At 42.7% G+C, this 14089-nt stretch overlaps 1 protein-coding gene across 1 annotated transcript in view; it reads right to left on the reverse strand.

The window, feature by feature from the left end:
- The window catches only part of LOC103896923 (usherin-like), a gene marked incomplete at its 3' end in the record, with an annotated part of 118972 nt that extends 116018 nt beyond the window's left edge, over window positions 1–2954 (reverse strand). The window contains exon 1 of the mRNA XM_009276851.1: window positions 2854–2954. Within this exon, the coding sequence (XP_009275126.1) occupies window positions 2854–2954 (101 nt within the window). The remainder of the gene's footprint in view (window positions 1–2853) is intronic.
- Window positions 2955–14089: the final 11135 nt, after the last annotated feature.

The raw sequence follows: 14089 nt of genomic DNA on the forward strand, positions 1-14089 counted from the left end.
TTCGAGGGAGCTGCAACTGTTGTGCTCTTCCTTCACATAACATGGAGTAGTTTGTTTGCCGGTGGTTATTGGGAATAGAAGTTTGTCCTTACTGAGGGTTTAAGAGAGAGAGAGGAGGTGTTACACACTACTGATTTGCGTGCAGGACATACTTCAAGGCAAATTCTGGTCCATTGGATAAAGCATGGCAATTTTATTCTTTCCATATGCTTGGCAAGTAGGAGGGAGCTTTTTGCAGAAGAGAGACAGGGAGGTAGGTTTGGGTTTTTTTCTTATTTTTAAAGTCTCTGTGTCCACCTCAAGAGACATGCCTCATCCCAGTACAAAGATTCATCCCTCCAGTTTGAGGGCCAATGTTCTAATGGTTCAGAAGTCAGCAAGCTTCGCACTGCAATAACACTGCAAGTATAAAATGCAGAGAAAAGTCCAAACTGGCAAAAATATGCTCCCTTCCAGATGATCATCTTTCAGGCACAAATACATACGTACAATTTGATAAGAATTCATATGATAACTTAAGAGAAACAGGCAGTTATACTTAGGAGTAGTTTACAAACGGTATCTTTGGTCCTTCCCTTTTCCCCGAAAATAAAACTCCTCCCTAGCTCTTTCAGCTCAAGTGCCGTGCCTGCATAAATCAAGTGGCTTAATTGTAAAAGAGAAACCTCTGTAAGACATGTATATGGTATATTGACACTCATGCTACCAGAACCATAGGGATATTAAAATTGATTTCCAACAAGCTGAGGCCTTCTGCTTTCTAATCCTGTGTCTCACAAATATATCTTGACTCCCTGAACAGGGGTAATTAGCTTCCAAAAATAGCTGCTCATGCAGAAGGTGGAACATAGACGTTCAGCTTGCCTTCACACAGTTCAACTTCAGCTGCCAAAGTGCACAGAACAGTTTGCATACTGACCAGGATGAAACTTTATTGTTCTCAGCTTATAGGAAAGCCCTCACACTTAATTAAGCACTTGGTACATAGTGACCTGATCAGGATTCTTTCACTATTATTTGTACCCACCCACCATTTTTTTTTCTTAATTATGTTTTACCTTCTATGCTACACTTTAGTTTCTAAGGCCTTCAGGTCAGAGATGCTTTCATCGTACATGCTTATAAAGTGCTTCATCACCCACTAAGTCCAAACAGCGATAATCCACATAGGCTTCAGGATGCCCAGGCTTTTAATCATAGTTAAAACAAACCACTGACCTAATGTATTCAGAGTGGCTCCTATTAACACCAGCATCCCCCTTGGGCAGTGCCTGGCAAGGCAGAACAGGGAAAAAGCTGTTTCACCCCAGACTAGATCTTGTACCTAAGCTCTAAAACAAATCCAAGCCAGTCTAGCAAAAGATTGGCTTGTCTCTTTCTGCCTTAAATACAGAGGGATTAGGACCTCCTGTTCCTCAGGCTTAATTGTCCCAGGGCATCACTTAAACTCATGCAAGCTGAGAGCAAATTAGGGTAAAGCACCTGGAAGCCTCGTGCTGTGCACAGGTTAAGTGAAGACCCAAACAGCCTCATCAGCTCCAGAGGGGAGCCCAGCTCAGACCACCCTTAGGTCAGGGCAGCGGCAAAGGGGGAAACGGGGCCAGGACTCTACGGCTCTCCACACCCCCCTGAATTGTCCTGCTGCTTAAGCAAAACATAGGGCAGGTCCATCACTCTCTATCACCAAATCACAGAGCAATGTTCTGATTTTTCTGTTAAGATGCCTCTTTATCCCAGTATCTGCCTGCTACCTCGTTAGTCTTGTGGGCCCAATTCATATTCTGCACTGACTTAATAATAACAAAGGAATATAACTGTATTGACTCCAAGAGGGGTAGGCTGTTATGAAATGGACATAACAAAAAGGCAAGCTGGAGTTTTTATCCTCTTCCCTGATGCGTACTCCATTCCTACATATATTCTTTCTCTCTTTCTGTCCATATTTGGTGCCCTCTCCCCACACAGCTGCATTTTCTTTCATATAGAGGTCTCTTTTCCTAACAAAGGAATATAACTGTATCGACTCCAAGAGGGGTAGGCTGTTATGAAATGGACATAACAAAAAGGCAAGCTGGAGTTTTTATCCTCTTCCCTGATGCGTACTCCATTCCTACATATATTCTTTCTCTCTTTCTGTCCATATTTGGTGCCCTCTCCCCCCACAGCTGCATTTTCTTTCATATAGAGGTCTCTTTTCCTTTTTGCACATTTTGCCTCCCTCCTCTAACATGGACATGACCTTCTCATCTTCAGATTCTTCCAAATCCATGGGCATGCTTGATGACTCCTGTTTGCTACCCCTTCTGGCCACTGTTAATTTATTTATATTAACCCACCTCTGCTCCAGACCCCCCTTGCTGTTGGCATGGTCTATAAATTTTGAATAGATTTTTTATGCATTTGGTGAGTCCTTTCTGATACTCATTGCTTTGCCAAAGTGAGGTCTACTGAAAGAAGTGCAGTTTGGCTGGGCCACAGTGCCAAATACAAATAATTTATCTTTTATCTATCGTTAAGCTCATGTGACCTAATGAATGGCACTTCTAAACTGCTTCAGTCCAAGGACCGTGTTGTGCTTCACAGGTATTGAGTCACGTAGCTTCTGTCACCTGCTTTTAGACACTGATGGAGTAAACAAAGAGGAATAAAGCCTCAGAGCCACCCGTTCTAGGGATTTGGTTACCAGGTACCATTGCATTCACTGCAGCGTGACCCAATGTGATCCAAAACGTGATACGCTTTCTATGAGTCACGCACGCTCAACTATGCTGCAGATGTTCTCCCCGTAAAAAAATAGCAGTAAGTAAATGGAAGTAGGGAGGCAAGTTAGCTTTCCTTCCTATTTAATATCACCTTCCTCTCCCCAACTGTTTCTGTCGTAAGTCTATAAAGAAGTGGTACAGTCCTAAAAGGATGTCGTAGACTCTCTTGTTTTTCTTGGAGCTATAAACCATGTTGCGGATAGGCTTGCGGATCCTTTTGTCATGCTGCTCTTGTGAAAAGGTTTTGTAGTGTAGAGTGACTGACCTTAATCTTTTCACATTGGGAGCTGAAATTTTTTTTCCCCTGAATCTTCTGGTTGTAAGACAGAGTCCATTTATATGTAAGATATAAGAATAGCCTGGCTCAGCAAGTCATTTAGAAAGACATTTGGTCAATGTAAAGGAGCAAGGGAAGGAGGGGGAAGGGATCCCCCTCTCCATTGTACACTTTTGTCATGGTCACCTTGTGAGTGGGTCTCTGTGTCGAGGTGACAAAGGAGCAAGGGAATCAATGTAGGAACTATGTAAAACCTCATATATTGCAAGTGTAGGCACGTTTACATCTTACAGCATTATCAAAGCCCATCTTAACAATTTGCCCAAAATCCATCAACGTACCACAATCTCAAATATATCAAAGACAAATTTTTTTTTGTTGCTGTAGTCGGAGGATAACATATAAATGGGAGAGGACGAAGAGTCGCGGAAAGAAATTGAAGAACTTGTTCCTTTCACTCCAACCTGAGATGCAAAGCAAAACTAGCGCAGTGCCGTAGTTGTCTGCATCCTTCGTTGTTGCCTTACAGCGTGCGGAATTGGCCTCAAGAAGTGACCTATTCCCTCCCACAACAGTTTACTTTATCCATCTGTAAGGAGTTGAATACATGGACGATACCAGTCCTTGCCTACATACATGGACTGATTCGGTATTTCCCACAGTATTAGCGGGACACGGGAGCTTATCTCCACCCTGTAGATGGAAAAGAGCCAGTAAATGGAAGTCCAAGTTCACATAACCAAACTAGAGCAAGACAGAAGCTTGTTACTATGGATTTGTATTCCTTCACCCCATTGCTGCTCATTAGAAAACACTCATGGCCAGGTTGCTGGCGCTGCTGTAAGCTATTCGTGCTGCACTCTGCGGATTTAAACTCCGCAGAAGCAGCCACTGTTGTACAAGGCTCGTGCCGCAGCTTTTAGGGTACCTTGAGCACAGAAAAGGAACCGACTCAGGATGCTCCAGAATATGGCCGATCTTAATCTTCTGGAGCAATATGAGACTGCCAGGGGTAGGCTGACACTGAGCCAGTCACCTGGGAATGGGGAAAACACGAAAGTGGCTCTAAACCACAACAGCACAGCATGGGGAGATGGGAGAGTACCACCCTTTTCGGGAAAGAGCCCTTTCAGAGAAAGCTGGTGGCACGGAAGTCACACGGAGGCTGCAGTGACAGCCAGACAGAGAGGATGAAAACACGTTTCTAGTCAGACTGTATTACAGTGCTCTTTTTTTTTTTTCTTTCCCAGGGAGGGGAGGGAGAATTTGGTAATGCAGCCTGTAGGTTTTTCCATAATACGAGGATCAGGTTGTATCAGACCCCTGCCTTTTTCCTTATTAACGAGCAGGACTGCTTTCTGCATTTCTAGAGAGGCTGCTCTAGATTGTAATGCCCAGTCTCAAGCCTGAGATTAGAGCATCTTAGTGTCCACTAAGTACCACTTGCACAAATCTTGGGGACACAGGTAACCCCTGTTCCACGGCATCCCCAGGGCCAGCCCCAATAAACTTTATGCTGCCACTGTAGATACTTCTTTCAGATGAAAATAACAGCGCGGGCTGGGGCCCTGAGCACAGAGCTGTGAGCCAAGAGCGGTGCTGGGCAGCAGGGTGGGGAAAGCACACTTTCAGGAAGGAAATTATCGTTTCTCCCCACCCCCCCCGCCTTAAATCCAGTGTTTCGGGCCAGCATTGGTAACACAGTGCTGGTCCTGCAGAGAGGAGGCGAGTGAGGAGCCTGGAGGGGAAGAAGAAGTGAAAAGGCTGGGTGGGGGGAGCGTTTTCTTTCTTATCACTTCTTTCGTGATCATGGAAAACTGCTCTACGATTACACTGAGGTTTCACAGCCGAGTGGGAACAACCTGTCGGGAGTTAACTGAGGTGGAAACCACGGGCATGACCTGGGATTCAGCCTGTGCTTGAAGAGGTTATTCCATGTCTGCAACTGAGCTGTACAGCTCAGCCTCGATGGGCTATAGACATCTGATTCATTAAGATGTTTGTGTTACGTAGGAAAGGACAAAATATTCGGTGAAGGTTCAGCTGTGGGTAAGGAGAGAGACCTGCGTACCTGGCAAGTGGGGCGATAAGCTTGCAGGCGCCGGGGAAGGCTGAAGCACTTCTGTGTCAGAATATAGAGATGCTCAAGGGGATTCAGACCCAGGGTTTGGGGTTTTTTTTTAATTTAAATCGGGGTAGCAGTGAAGAAGGAAACTACTGAGGATGTTACAGAGTTTTTCCATTCAGTACCATCGAGGAGCCCTATAGACCCAAAGCTAACCCCAAGTTAGCAAGTAATACTGGCACTTCTGTGACTCCTTCGCAGCCTGGTATGAGAATTGTGCCCTTATTGACTTCCTCTTACTGCCAGTCCCTCACCTTGTGGACATTCCCAATGAAGCTGTGAAATTAGATAGAGCATGGTAGATTGAACTGGAGAGTGTGAGGAGTGCCGTTCGTAAAGCACTTACGATTTAAAAATGTTTTTCTCTTTTAACCCCTTTCACTTGCCATTTACCCTCTAACTCTCTCTCTAAAAAGCATGCTGAGGGGCTATTGCAGCAGATTCCCCAGCGCCCAGCCAGGCGAACGTCCGTAGTTTGCAGACCATGCCTGTGTTGCCTGCGAGGCGAGCCTGTGAAGACTGCCATCCTCAACCACGCCGGCTCACGGCTCTGGCCGCAGTGGTCCCCGCTCTCTGACGGTCAGGCCACGGCTGGTATGAGTGGCTGGCAGCTTGTGCAAGGGGCTGGGAAATGGAGTCGAAGGGGGATCACGGCAGGGGAAGTGTACCCGGCAGTCCTCCCCTCCCCTGTAAATGTTCCTCCTTCTTCAGGGGTGTGGTAGCTCCTCTAATAGATGTCCACGTCTTGATGTGGGGCAGATAACCGGCCCTCGCACCATTAGCTTACAGGTGTTGCCTTGCCCATGCTAAGGTGCCTGCCCTGCACTACTCAAGTGCCTCTCTGGGTAAAGCAACTTTCAGCAAAGCAGGGTACAAAAATCACCCAGTCTTGAGATGGAGCAGCTTTTCACTGGCGTGAGCACTCAGGAGACAGGGAGAAAGGCAAAGAGCAGGCGGACAACCAGGCCCCGTGCATGAGAAACGCAGGGTTACAGCCTGTTTTTAGCAAGACAGAGATGCAAACCCGCAGCACGTCATCTGCCCCCCCACTCCTGGCTCTCGGTGCTGGATTGAACAAGGCAATCACGGCACTGCCCGGCAGCTTGTCAGTCCACGGGATCAGCTGCTCGGCAGCGGGCAGCAACAGTGGCATCGGCTGACGAGCGAGGAGAGGCCACGAGGCAGTACAGAAGTAGAGGATTTGTGTTAAGGCTTCGGGACTGTCTTAAATCTCCGACATCTGCCAATTTAAGTACAGCTGAATCGCTGGATAATTCGGCTGGTGGCGCTCCTGGGAACACCCAGCCCGAGCAGAACAATTTTGAAGGAAATTACATGAGCTGGGATTTAGTGTTGTCTCTTTAGCTTGTGGAAGGGATAATCTGGCCCATTTAATGTGGAACAAAATTTGCTCTGTTTCACAGGCATAAGGAGATAGTTTTGCCTTGAGAAAGCAGCAGTAAATGACTCTGAAGTCCTGCTGTCACTCGTTCGCCGAGCTGCTGCAATATGGAGTGGCAAGGGCTGTTTTCTTGGGCCGCTTTCTACATATAAGTAACGCTCTTTATGAAGAACACCACTTAGTCTTATGACAAAATTCCTCTAGTGTGACACAGAAGAGCATTGACATCATTCTTGAAGGCTGGAGAATTTATGGCACAGTTAATTATTAATTTGGCTGGCGTTTGTAAAGTAGAAGGGAGTTCTTGTGCTTTTAGGCCATGCTCTCAGTGTGTAAATCTCTTGTATGGCTGCCATAATAATATTCCTGCAGCTATGTTGTCACCTATTGTAATTTTTCTGCTAATAAGAAAATTTAAACTAACCAGGAATCCTAAATTTGGAGACTAGTTGTTTATTTCAAATATACTCTAGAGAAATAATAATGCAGTTCTGCTCTGAATTTAATTTAAACAGGAACAGGCAAAACAAATCTCTGCGGAGGGCATTTGACAATAATAAAATATTTCTCCCAGCGGGTGAGCTGGTAGCAATTGTATTGTTGCCATCAAAGCTCACGTTTCAGCAGGTCATTACCATCATAACAAGCCCTTGGACCAACTGGCATGGACATGCAACATTGAGCTCCTGATGGGCACATTATTTCAGACCTTTAACTTCATGGAGAACAAGACAAATACTCCTGGGAACGGAGGATTATATTTTGAAATTCCTTTCTTTTCTGTTCTGCTTAATAATAAGAGCCCGCGTGTAATCAATCTACAGCCACTTGCTTTTTTATATTAACGGAGATTGTAAGGAACTAGGCTTGGGAATCCGAAGGCCAAGAAAGAGCGGCCTTTAATCTTAACAAAATTCCAACGATTAGCATGGCCGGGATGTGGCAACGCAAACACTTTTGAACACTTGTGAATAAAAATGTTAAAAGCAAATAAATACACCCATATTCTTTTCTATAGTTACTTTTTTTTTTTTCTCCCCCCTTCTGTAATAGCAACCACAAGGATGAAGTTTAAGATCTGTATGTTAGAGACAACCCATACACACAGAATCAGCATCTTATCAGACAGGAAAAACACACTCCTTGTGAGGCAGCTACAGCAGGCAGGCTGTATAATGAAGGATATAGTAATTAGCAAAGTGCCATGTGAAATCAGAGACCTACATTACACAAGAGACGAAATGCAAAGTAAAGGAAAGGTGCAAGGAAAAAAGCTGTTACGGAAAATGAACAAAGGCTGTAGAAAAAAAATCAGAAAGCAGATGGAAGCTGTCCCATTCTTGAGTTCAGTGCAGGAGCCAGGACAGGCAGTGTTCAAACAAACAAAAAAGAGGTGTTTTCTGCTGCATAAGCCCGTACGCAAAAAAATCTCAGGTATTTTTGTGCTTAGGTTTTTTTTTTTTTCCAGTAGGGTATTACCAGGTGATGCTGCGGGAGGGCACTTAAAGATGTACAGCATGGGGGCTTGTCCTACTAAGGCCAGTATTTCCATCTCTCTCATCTTTCCGAATCCATCTTTCTTTTGTTTTGTTTTTGGTGGTTTGCTTTGGGGTTTTTTTTACATATTTAACCTCTATTAGTATTTCAGCAGCATTGGCGTTGTGTGTTAAGCACACAGAACTGCATGCGTAATAGCACTGACTGGTGCATGATTTTCATGCCATTTCTTTCTCTAAGAAAGGATCAGCCGGAGGGCCCACACCAGACTACTTTTTATTGGTGCTTGCCAGACCTTTTCACACTGTGAACTCGCAAGGTCAAAAAAACCCGCCAACCAAACAAAAAGCCCAAATTCCATCAAGTTAGGCGATTACTTGGATGCGAAGCTCCAAAGAAAACTCGGAGCCCGTCAGAAACCTCACGCCATTTAGTAGCCAGCTCAGCAAGCGGCGCATTTTCCTTTTGCATCAGTACTGACGGCATCGGCCAGCTTGTGAGCGGGCACGGGTGCCAGTGTAACAGCGTGGGAGGAGCGGAGCGCTCCACGGCCAGGCTGGCGCGGTGGCAGGGGTAGAAGGCTGTCAAACAAGCACCTACGGTGGCAAAACCATGCTCTTACACGGGGATGGCTTCTTTTATTGGGGGGGGGGGAAGCGGAGGGCGATGTAAACCATGTCAGTCAAAATCTAGTTCCACTGAGCTGAGCCATATCCACAACGGGAAGGCTGTCGGTTTGCCAATCTCCTTATTTTAGCTAAGTGGTGTTGCTGCAGCCACAGGTTGGGGCTGCAGCAGTCGAGAGCCGTAGCAGGGTGTGTGGGTCGAGCTACGAATGCCACCACCCCAAGCCCTTTTTTTTATTTTCTCTGAAGATTTAGCAGCTATTCTCATAGTTTAGAAAGGTTTGTGCTCCTAGCCAAATGCCCCACAGATACCGAACTGAAACATTTCTGCCTACCGAAATGTTTCCGATGGATTTCTGTGCCCGCCCTGGCTTCGCTGCAGAGACAGCGTGGGGAGAAGACAGAAAGTCGGAAACCAAAACAACCCTGCAGAGTTGCATCCCTAGAAGCGGCTTCATCTCAGCGTTCCCTGTATTTTCTCCTCTGTGATGCCGAATTTGTGATTGTGTGGTGCTTCACGATCCTCTCATGAAAAATGGTGCAGAAATATTACTTACGATTTTTTAATCGCACGTGAAGACTTCAACCAAGGATTAGAGACAATCACGTTGAGGAAGACGAGGAGTACCACTGTTTACATTTTTTTTCCCCTTTGTGTGTGAAGATTTGCAACGCTACTTTTTTCACATTCAAGTTACGGTGCGGTATTACGTTCTCCTTTGAAGAGGTACTTTGCAGTAATTCAAAATCGGAACACTACAAAAAGGGGGAAAACCCAGTTCTGTGCGCGCGTACGTGTGTGTGTGTGTGTGTGTACGCATGCCTGCGTACACAGCAGCGGCAACACTAAAAACCAATTTTGACCTCCTTTGAAGAGTCCACGCAGGATTCATCTTTCTTTTGTTCTGCTGCTCCTTTTACTCACACACCCCCCCCCCCACTTTTTCTAGAGCAGTTAAAAGACGGAAGGTACTGGTAGCAGGGAAGCCCTCCCATTTCAAGGCGTATCGCTACTGAAAGAGTGCGAAGCACGAAAAGCCCCTGGCGCTGCCCCGGTAGCTTGGCTGAAACAATTCCCGTCCCTGAGCATCATCGTTCTGTTCAGCAGCCCTTGTGCCATCAGCCAGCATCTCCAGAGAACGGCCAGCAGCGAAGGTGAGAAATATGTTGGCAAACACAACGACAAAATACTATCAAGATAGGCTAAAAAGCAAGAAAAGCACACATTAGCACTTCTGTGACGGTTCCAGAAGGGTCCACGGGAAAGAGGGGCTGGCCCCGAGCGACGGGGGCTGCGGCCTTTCGGAGGTAAAAGGCTGAGAGGCCATTTACTGCCAGTTTGCAACCGTGCCGTTTAACCCCCCTGGATCTCGACGACTTATCAGCGCTCTTCGTTAACGCCAAGCTATACGATCGCTCCGGTGGCTATTTACTTCCATTCAGAAAAGCTGGATCAAATAATACAGGTTTTTCTATTTTTTTTTTTTTTAACCCGGAACACATAAAAGGAGTCTCCTGCAGTAGGAAGTGAACGGTAAGACTCGGTTGTTGATGGAGAAAGCAAACAAGTACTTCTAGATGGTCTCAACGCGATCTTAAAATAGTGGGGAAGTTTTCTTTTATGACATTGACGGAGAGGCAATGATTTTGAGTAATGCGGGTTGACGTGAAGATGCTTTAAGATTAAATAAGTGCTATATAAAGGCCTGCCAGCCTGAATTCTAATGTGCTATGAGACATTTTGCATATTTAAGAGTATGCAAAATGTCTTGTACCACACTGGAATTCGTTCCGACAAGGCTTTATATAGCATTTATTTACACTCGTATTGTACTTCAAGGCAGAAGTGATACCGCTGGCTCCTCTGCGAACGGAAGTAACAAAAGGTGATGCTAATTGCTCTGTTTCTTCTCCGAAAAAGAAAACAAAACCAAAAAAACCCCACAACACAAAAAATAAAATAAAAGCAATCAAAAGTGGAAGCTTGTTTAATATTGCTCTACCATCATCCTGAAAGGCATAATAATTTGAGTTACACATCTGAACTGATTGGAGTTACAGAATCATATCTCCTTTTTGCATTTAACAATATATACAATATAAAATAAATACATTTACACAAATGGACATTGGTTGGAGCACACGGTATGATACACATCACAAAAATATACAGTTGATTGCTATACAGATGTGAAGCCCATCTACAGCTATAGACATGTTTGTTTTCATTTCTGGTTTTGTTTCGGTTTTTAACTACTGGCTATTATGCAACTCCTGGATTATTATAAGCAGTTTAATTTTTTTTGTCCTTTTGCGATCTTTGCACGATAAGACTGCCATAAAATGTTTTCCTAGGCAGGTAAACAGAGACGCTTAAATAATTAAAATACAATCACCAACACCCATTTTCTCTTCTATAAGAAAAATAGCAGTTTTAATTTTTTATATCTTTTTATGTTATCATTTAAATGCAAAATAGTGGAATAAATACAACAATCTGATCTGATTGAAACAAATGTGTAACTTCTGGGAGTTACACAATCATATTGCTTTAAATAAGAAAAAATTAAAAAATGAAGCAAAAATAGAAATTAAATCGTTATGGCTAAAACATACACCCTTTGAAATTTTCCCAACACTTCACATTAAGTAAGCGGTCTTGAAAGAACTCTTCTCCAGCAAGGTTTAAGATGAACAACATTATAAAGCCCGTGCGGTTCTTTTAGCTATGTTTCAGGTAACCCTTTTACAGTCTTGAGATACTCGATCTTTTGCAGCTCCAAAAAATTACGGAAAACGGAAACTAAAGGTTGCACCGTGTGCCTTTAACACATCTCCATTTTTTGTGTGGTTTTGTATACTTCTAGTCGATCGGCTCTTGACCCTGAAGCCCAAGTTCTTTAATGTGATACAGCAAAAACAATATTTATATTATATATTTATATATATATAGTGTACTTGAACAGTAGCAACTTAAACCCTGCACAAACTTTCTGGAAAATAAACTTTTTTTTTGCACTCTTACATATATAAATAATCTTATAGAATCAGCACCTTTTTCCCAGGAGTTGTATTTTTTTTTTTTGGACATTTTTCAAAAGGGATGTGCCAATTTCTGAACTCCTATCACAGCTATAAATTTCAAGTTATTGACCATCTGAATGAATTGCTAATGATGATTTACCTAGAGTCACACTACAGTCACTTCTCTACTGAGAAAACACAATCTACAATATAGTCCCATATAGCTAATGATAGATACACAGTTTTTTTTTCCTAGCATGAGGCCGATGGAGCATCAGCCCATTGTTATTTTGTTTAAAGCACACAACGTAGCAATAGTTTTGGAAACTTGTCCGCACCAAAAAAGTTTTGCAACAACACAGAGCGAGTTAATAACAACATCTGAGAGATGATTGAGTAAAAGCTATATTTACAGCGTTTAAAAATTAGACTTATCTATAATCTTGAAATATTCAAAGTTTTATTTCTAAGCTATACATTGGTATTCTATAATAAACTGTTACAGAAATTATCCCTTGTTTTGAAAATATGATGATTTCAGTGTGTATCTGTTCGTAACGAGCATTTGTTCGGAGTTTCGATCTCTTAATTATTACTAGGAAGAACCTTATTACCGGTAAGGAATAGAATATACTACTGTAATCTCCTGAGGAATTGTACATCCAATATTGTCTCTAATTCTACCCTGTGTCTATAAGCACACACCACAAGAATCCAAACACCACAAGAAGAACAAGACAACAGTCTTCGAATGCAACATAAAAATTCAGAAAAGCACAGCAAACATGAAACATTGAAAAGCTGAACTACATTTCTTTTGTTTGTTAGGATTACAATTTTAATTACATCTGTGTACATAGAATAAGGATGTTCACATAGTACAGGGAGCAGCTACTAACACTGGTACATTGGTATAGCATTTGATGGAGGTTATTGTTTATTGGTTATTTAGCGACTGTAGTTTTCTGGGGGCATCTAATCGGTTTATACATTAGATTACACCTCGTAACAGTCTTGAAACTGACTGACTTTCATGCTGTGACAATACTGGTTGAAAAGCACATATACTGGTTTAGCTACTTGTTAAAGATTGCCATTTACAACATAAAATCTAAATCAATAAATAAGGTATAGAAGTGTTAAATTCTTCAATTTGGTCAGAAGTCTACTACTCTGATTTCTTAATTTTGCAAACGTCGGCATTTGCCTTATTGCCTCTAAGCTACTATCGGTTCATAGGGTTTTTCTGCGTGTGAGGTTATAATTTTGCAAACAGGCAGTATCTCGTTCATTTGCAACTGAAGCAGTTAGAAATCACGTAGCAACTATACCTCTGTACAGTCGCTGTCTCCTAACACCGTTACAGATTGGTATTTGACATGGAGTATTTATATGTTAGACTACTCGGATATACTGCAGGTGTAATCTAATCCTTTGAGTCAGTGAACATTTAGTTATAAACTGGAGCTCATGTTAAGAAACTGGATGTTTTGGACCAGACTGGCACACAACATAAATTGCATCCGTGATAATATGCACCTTCCCTTCGACTATTGCTTTAGTAAGATAAATTCCCACATTAATAAATGGCTGAAAACTGGTAAAGCTGGTACAAAAAAATCTCCGTTAGTAAGAAGAAACAAAACATTTAAAAAAATCTTCCTTCAGGATTCATTTGTCCTTCATTATTGTTCATCATTGTTCAAGCCAGCACAAAAATGCAGTATTTCTTTCTCTTTAGTATTGCATGAATGAATAAAGCTTAAACTATTCCCTGAAAAAGTTACATTGTAGCTAACCTAAGAAATATCTGGAAGACTTGAAAAAACAATTAAGGAATCAAATGGCTGTAACTGATCTAGATGGAAAATGCAATGATAAGAAGCAGCCGATGCATCGTCGCTTAGTCGTCTAATTAGAGACTGCTCCTATGAAATCTAATACTGCATTCAGTCAGTTCATCGTGTTGTACTGTACTGCTAGGTACGGTGGTTCTCTCTTTGATTCCTTTGTCATTGGGGACATTATGGTTCATAATAAGTTCACTGGCATCCATATTATGGATTTCCATCCTTTGGCAGGCCTGGCTTCCATCTCTCTTCAATTAGAGACCTCTTTTAAAAAGTTCAGCAGCAAAGTAAAAAGAGAAAAGGAAAAAGGAAAGGAAAGAACAGAAAGGAAAAGAGAGAAAAGGAAAAGGAAAAGAAAAACTGCATCAGAAAGACACAGAAGAAAAAGTTGAAAGCTGGTTCACAGTCTTGCTGCTAAATATCAGTGCAGTCATTTTTTCCTTAATTAAACACTAAGTTTCTTTGCCATTATTATCCTGTTTATTTTCCCTTTTTTTTTTTTTTTTTTTTTTTTTTTTTAACGCTG

This window comes from Aptenodytes forsteri, unplaced genomic scaffold (genome assembly GCF_000699145.1).
Source record: "Aptenodytes forsteri isolate BGI_AS27 unplaced genomic scaffold, ASM69914v1 Scaffold465, whole genome shotgun sequence".
In the NCBI taxonomy this organism is placed as follows: Eukaryota; Metazoa; Chordata; class Aves; order Sphenisciformes; family Spheniscidae; genus Aptenodytes; species Aptenodytes forsteri.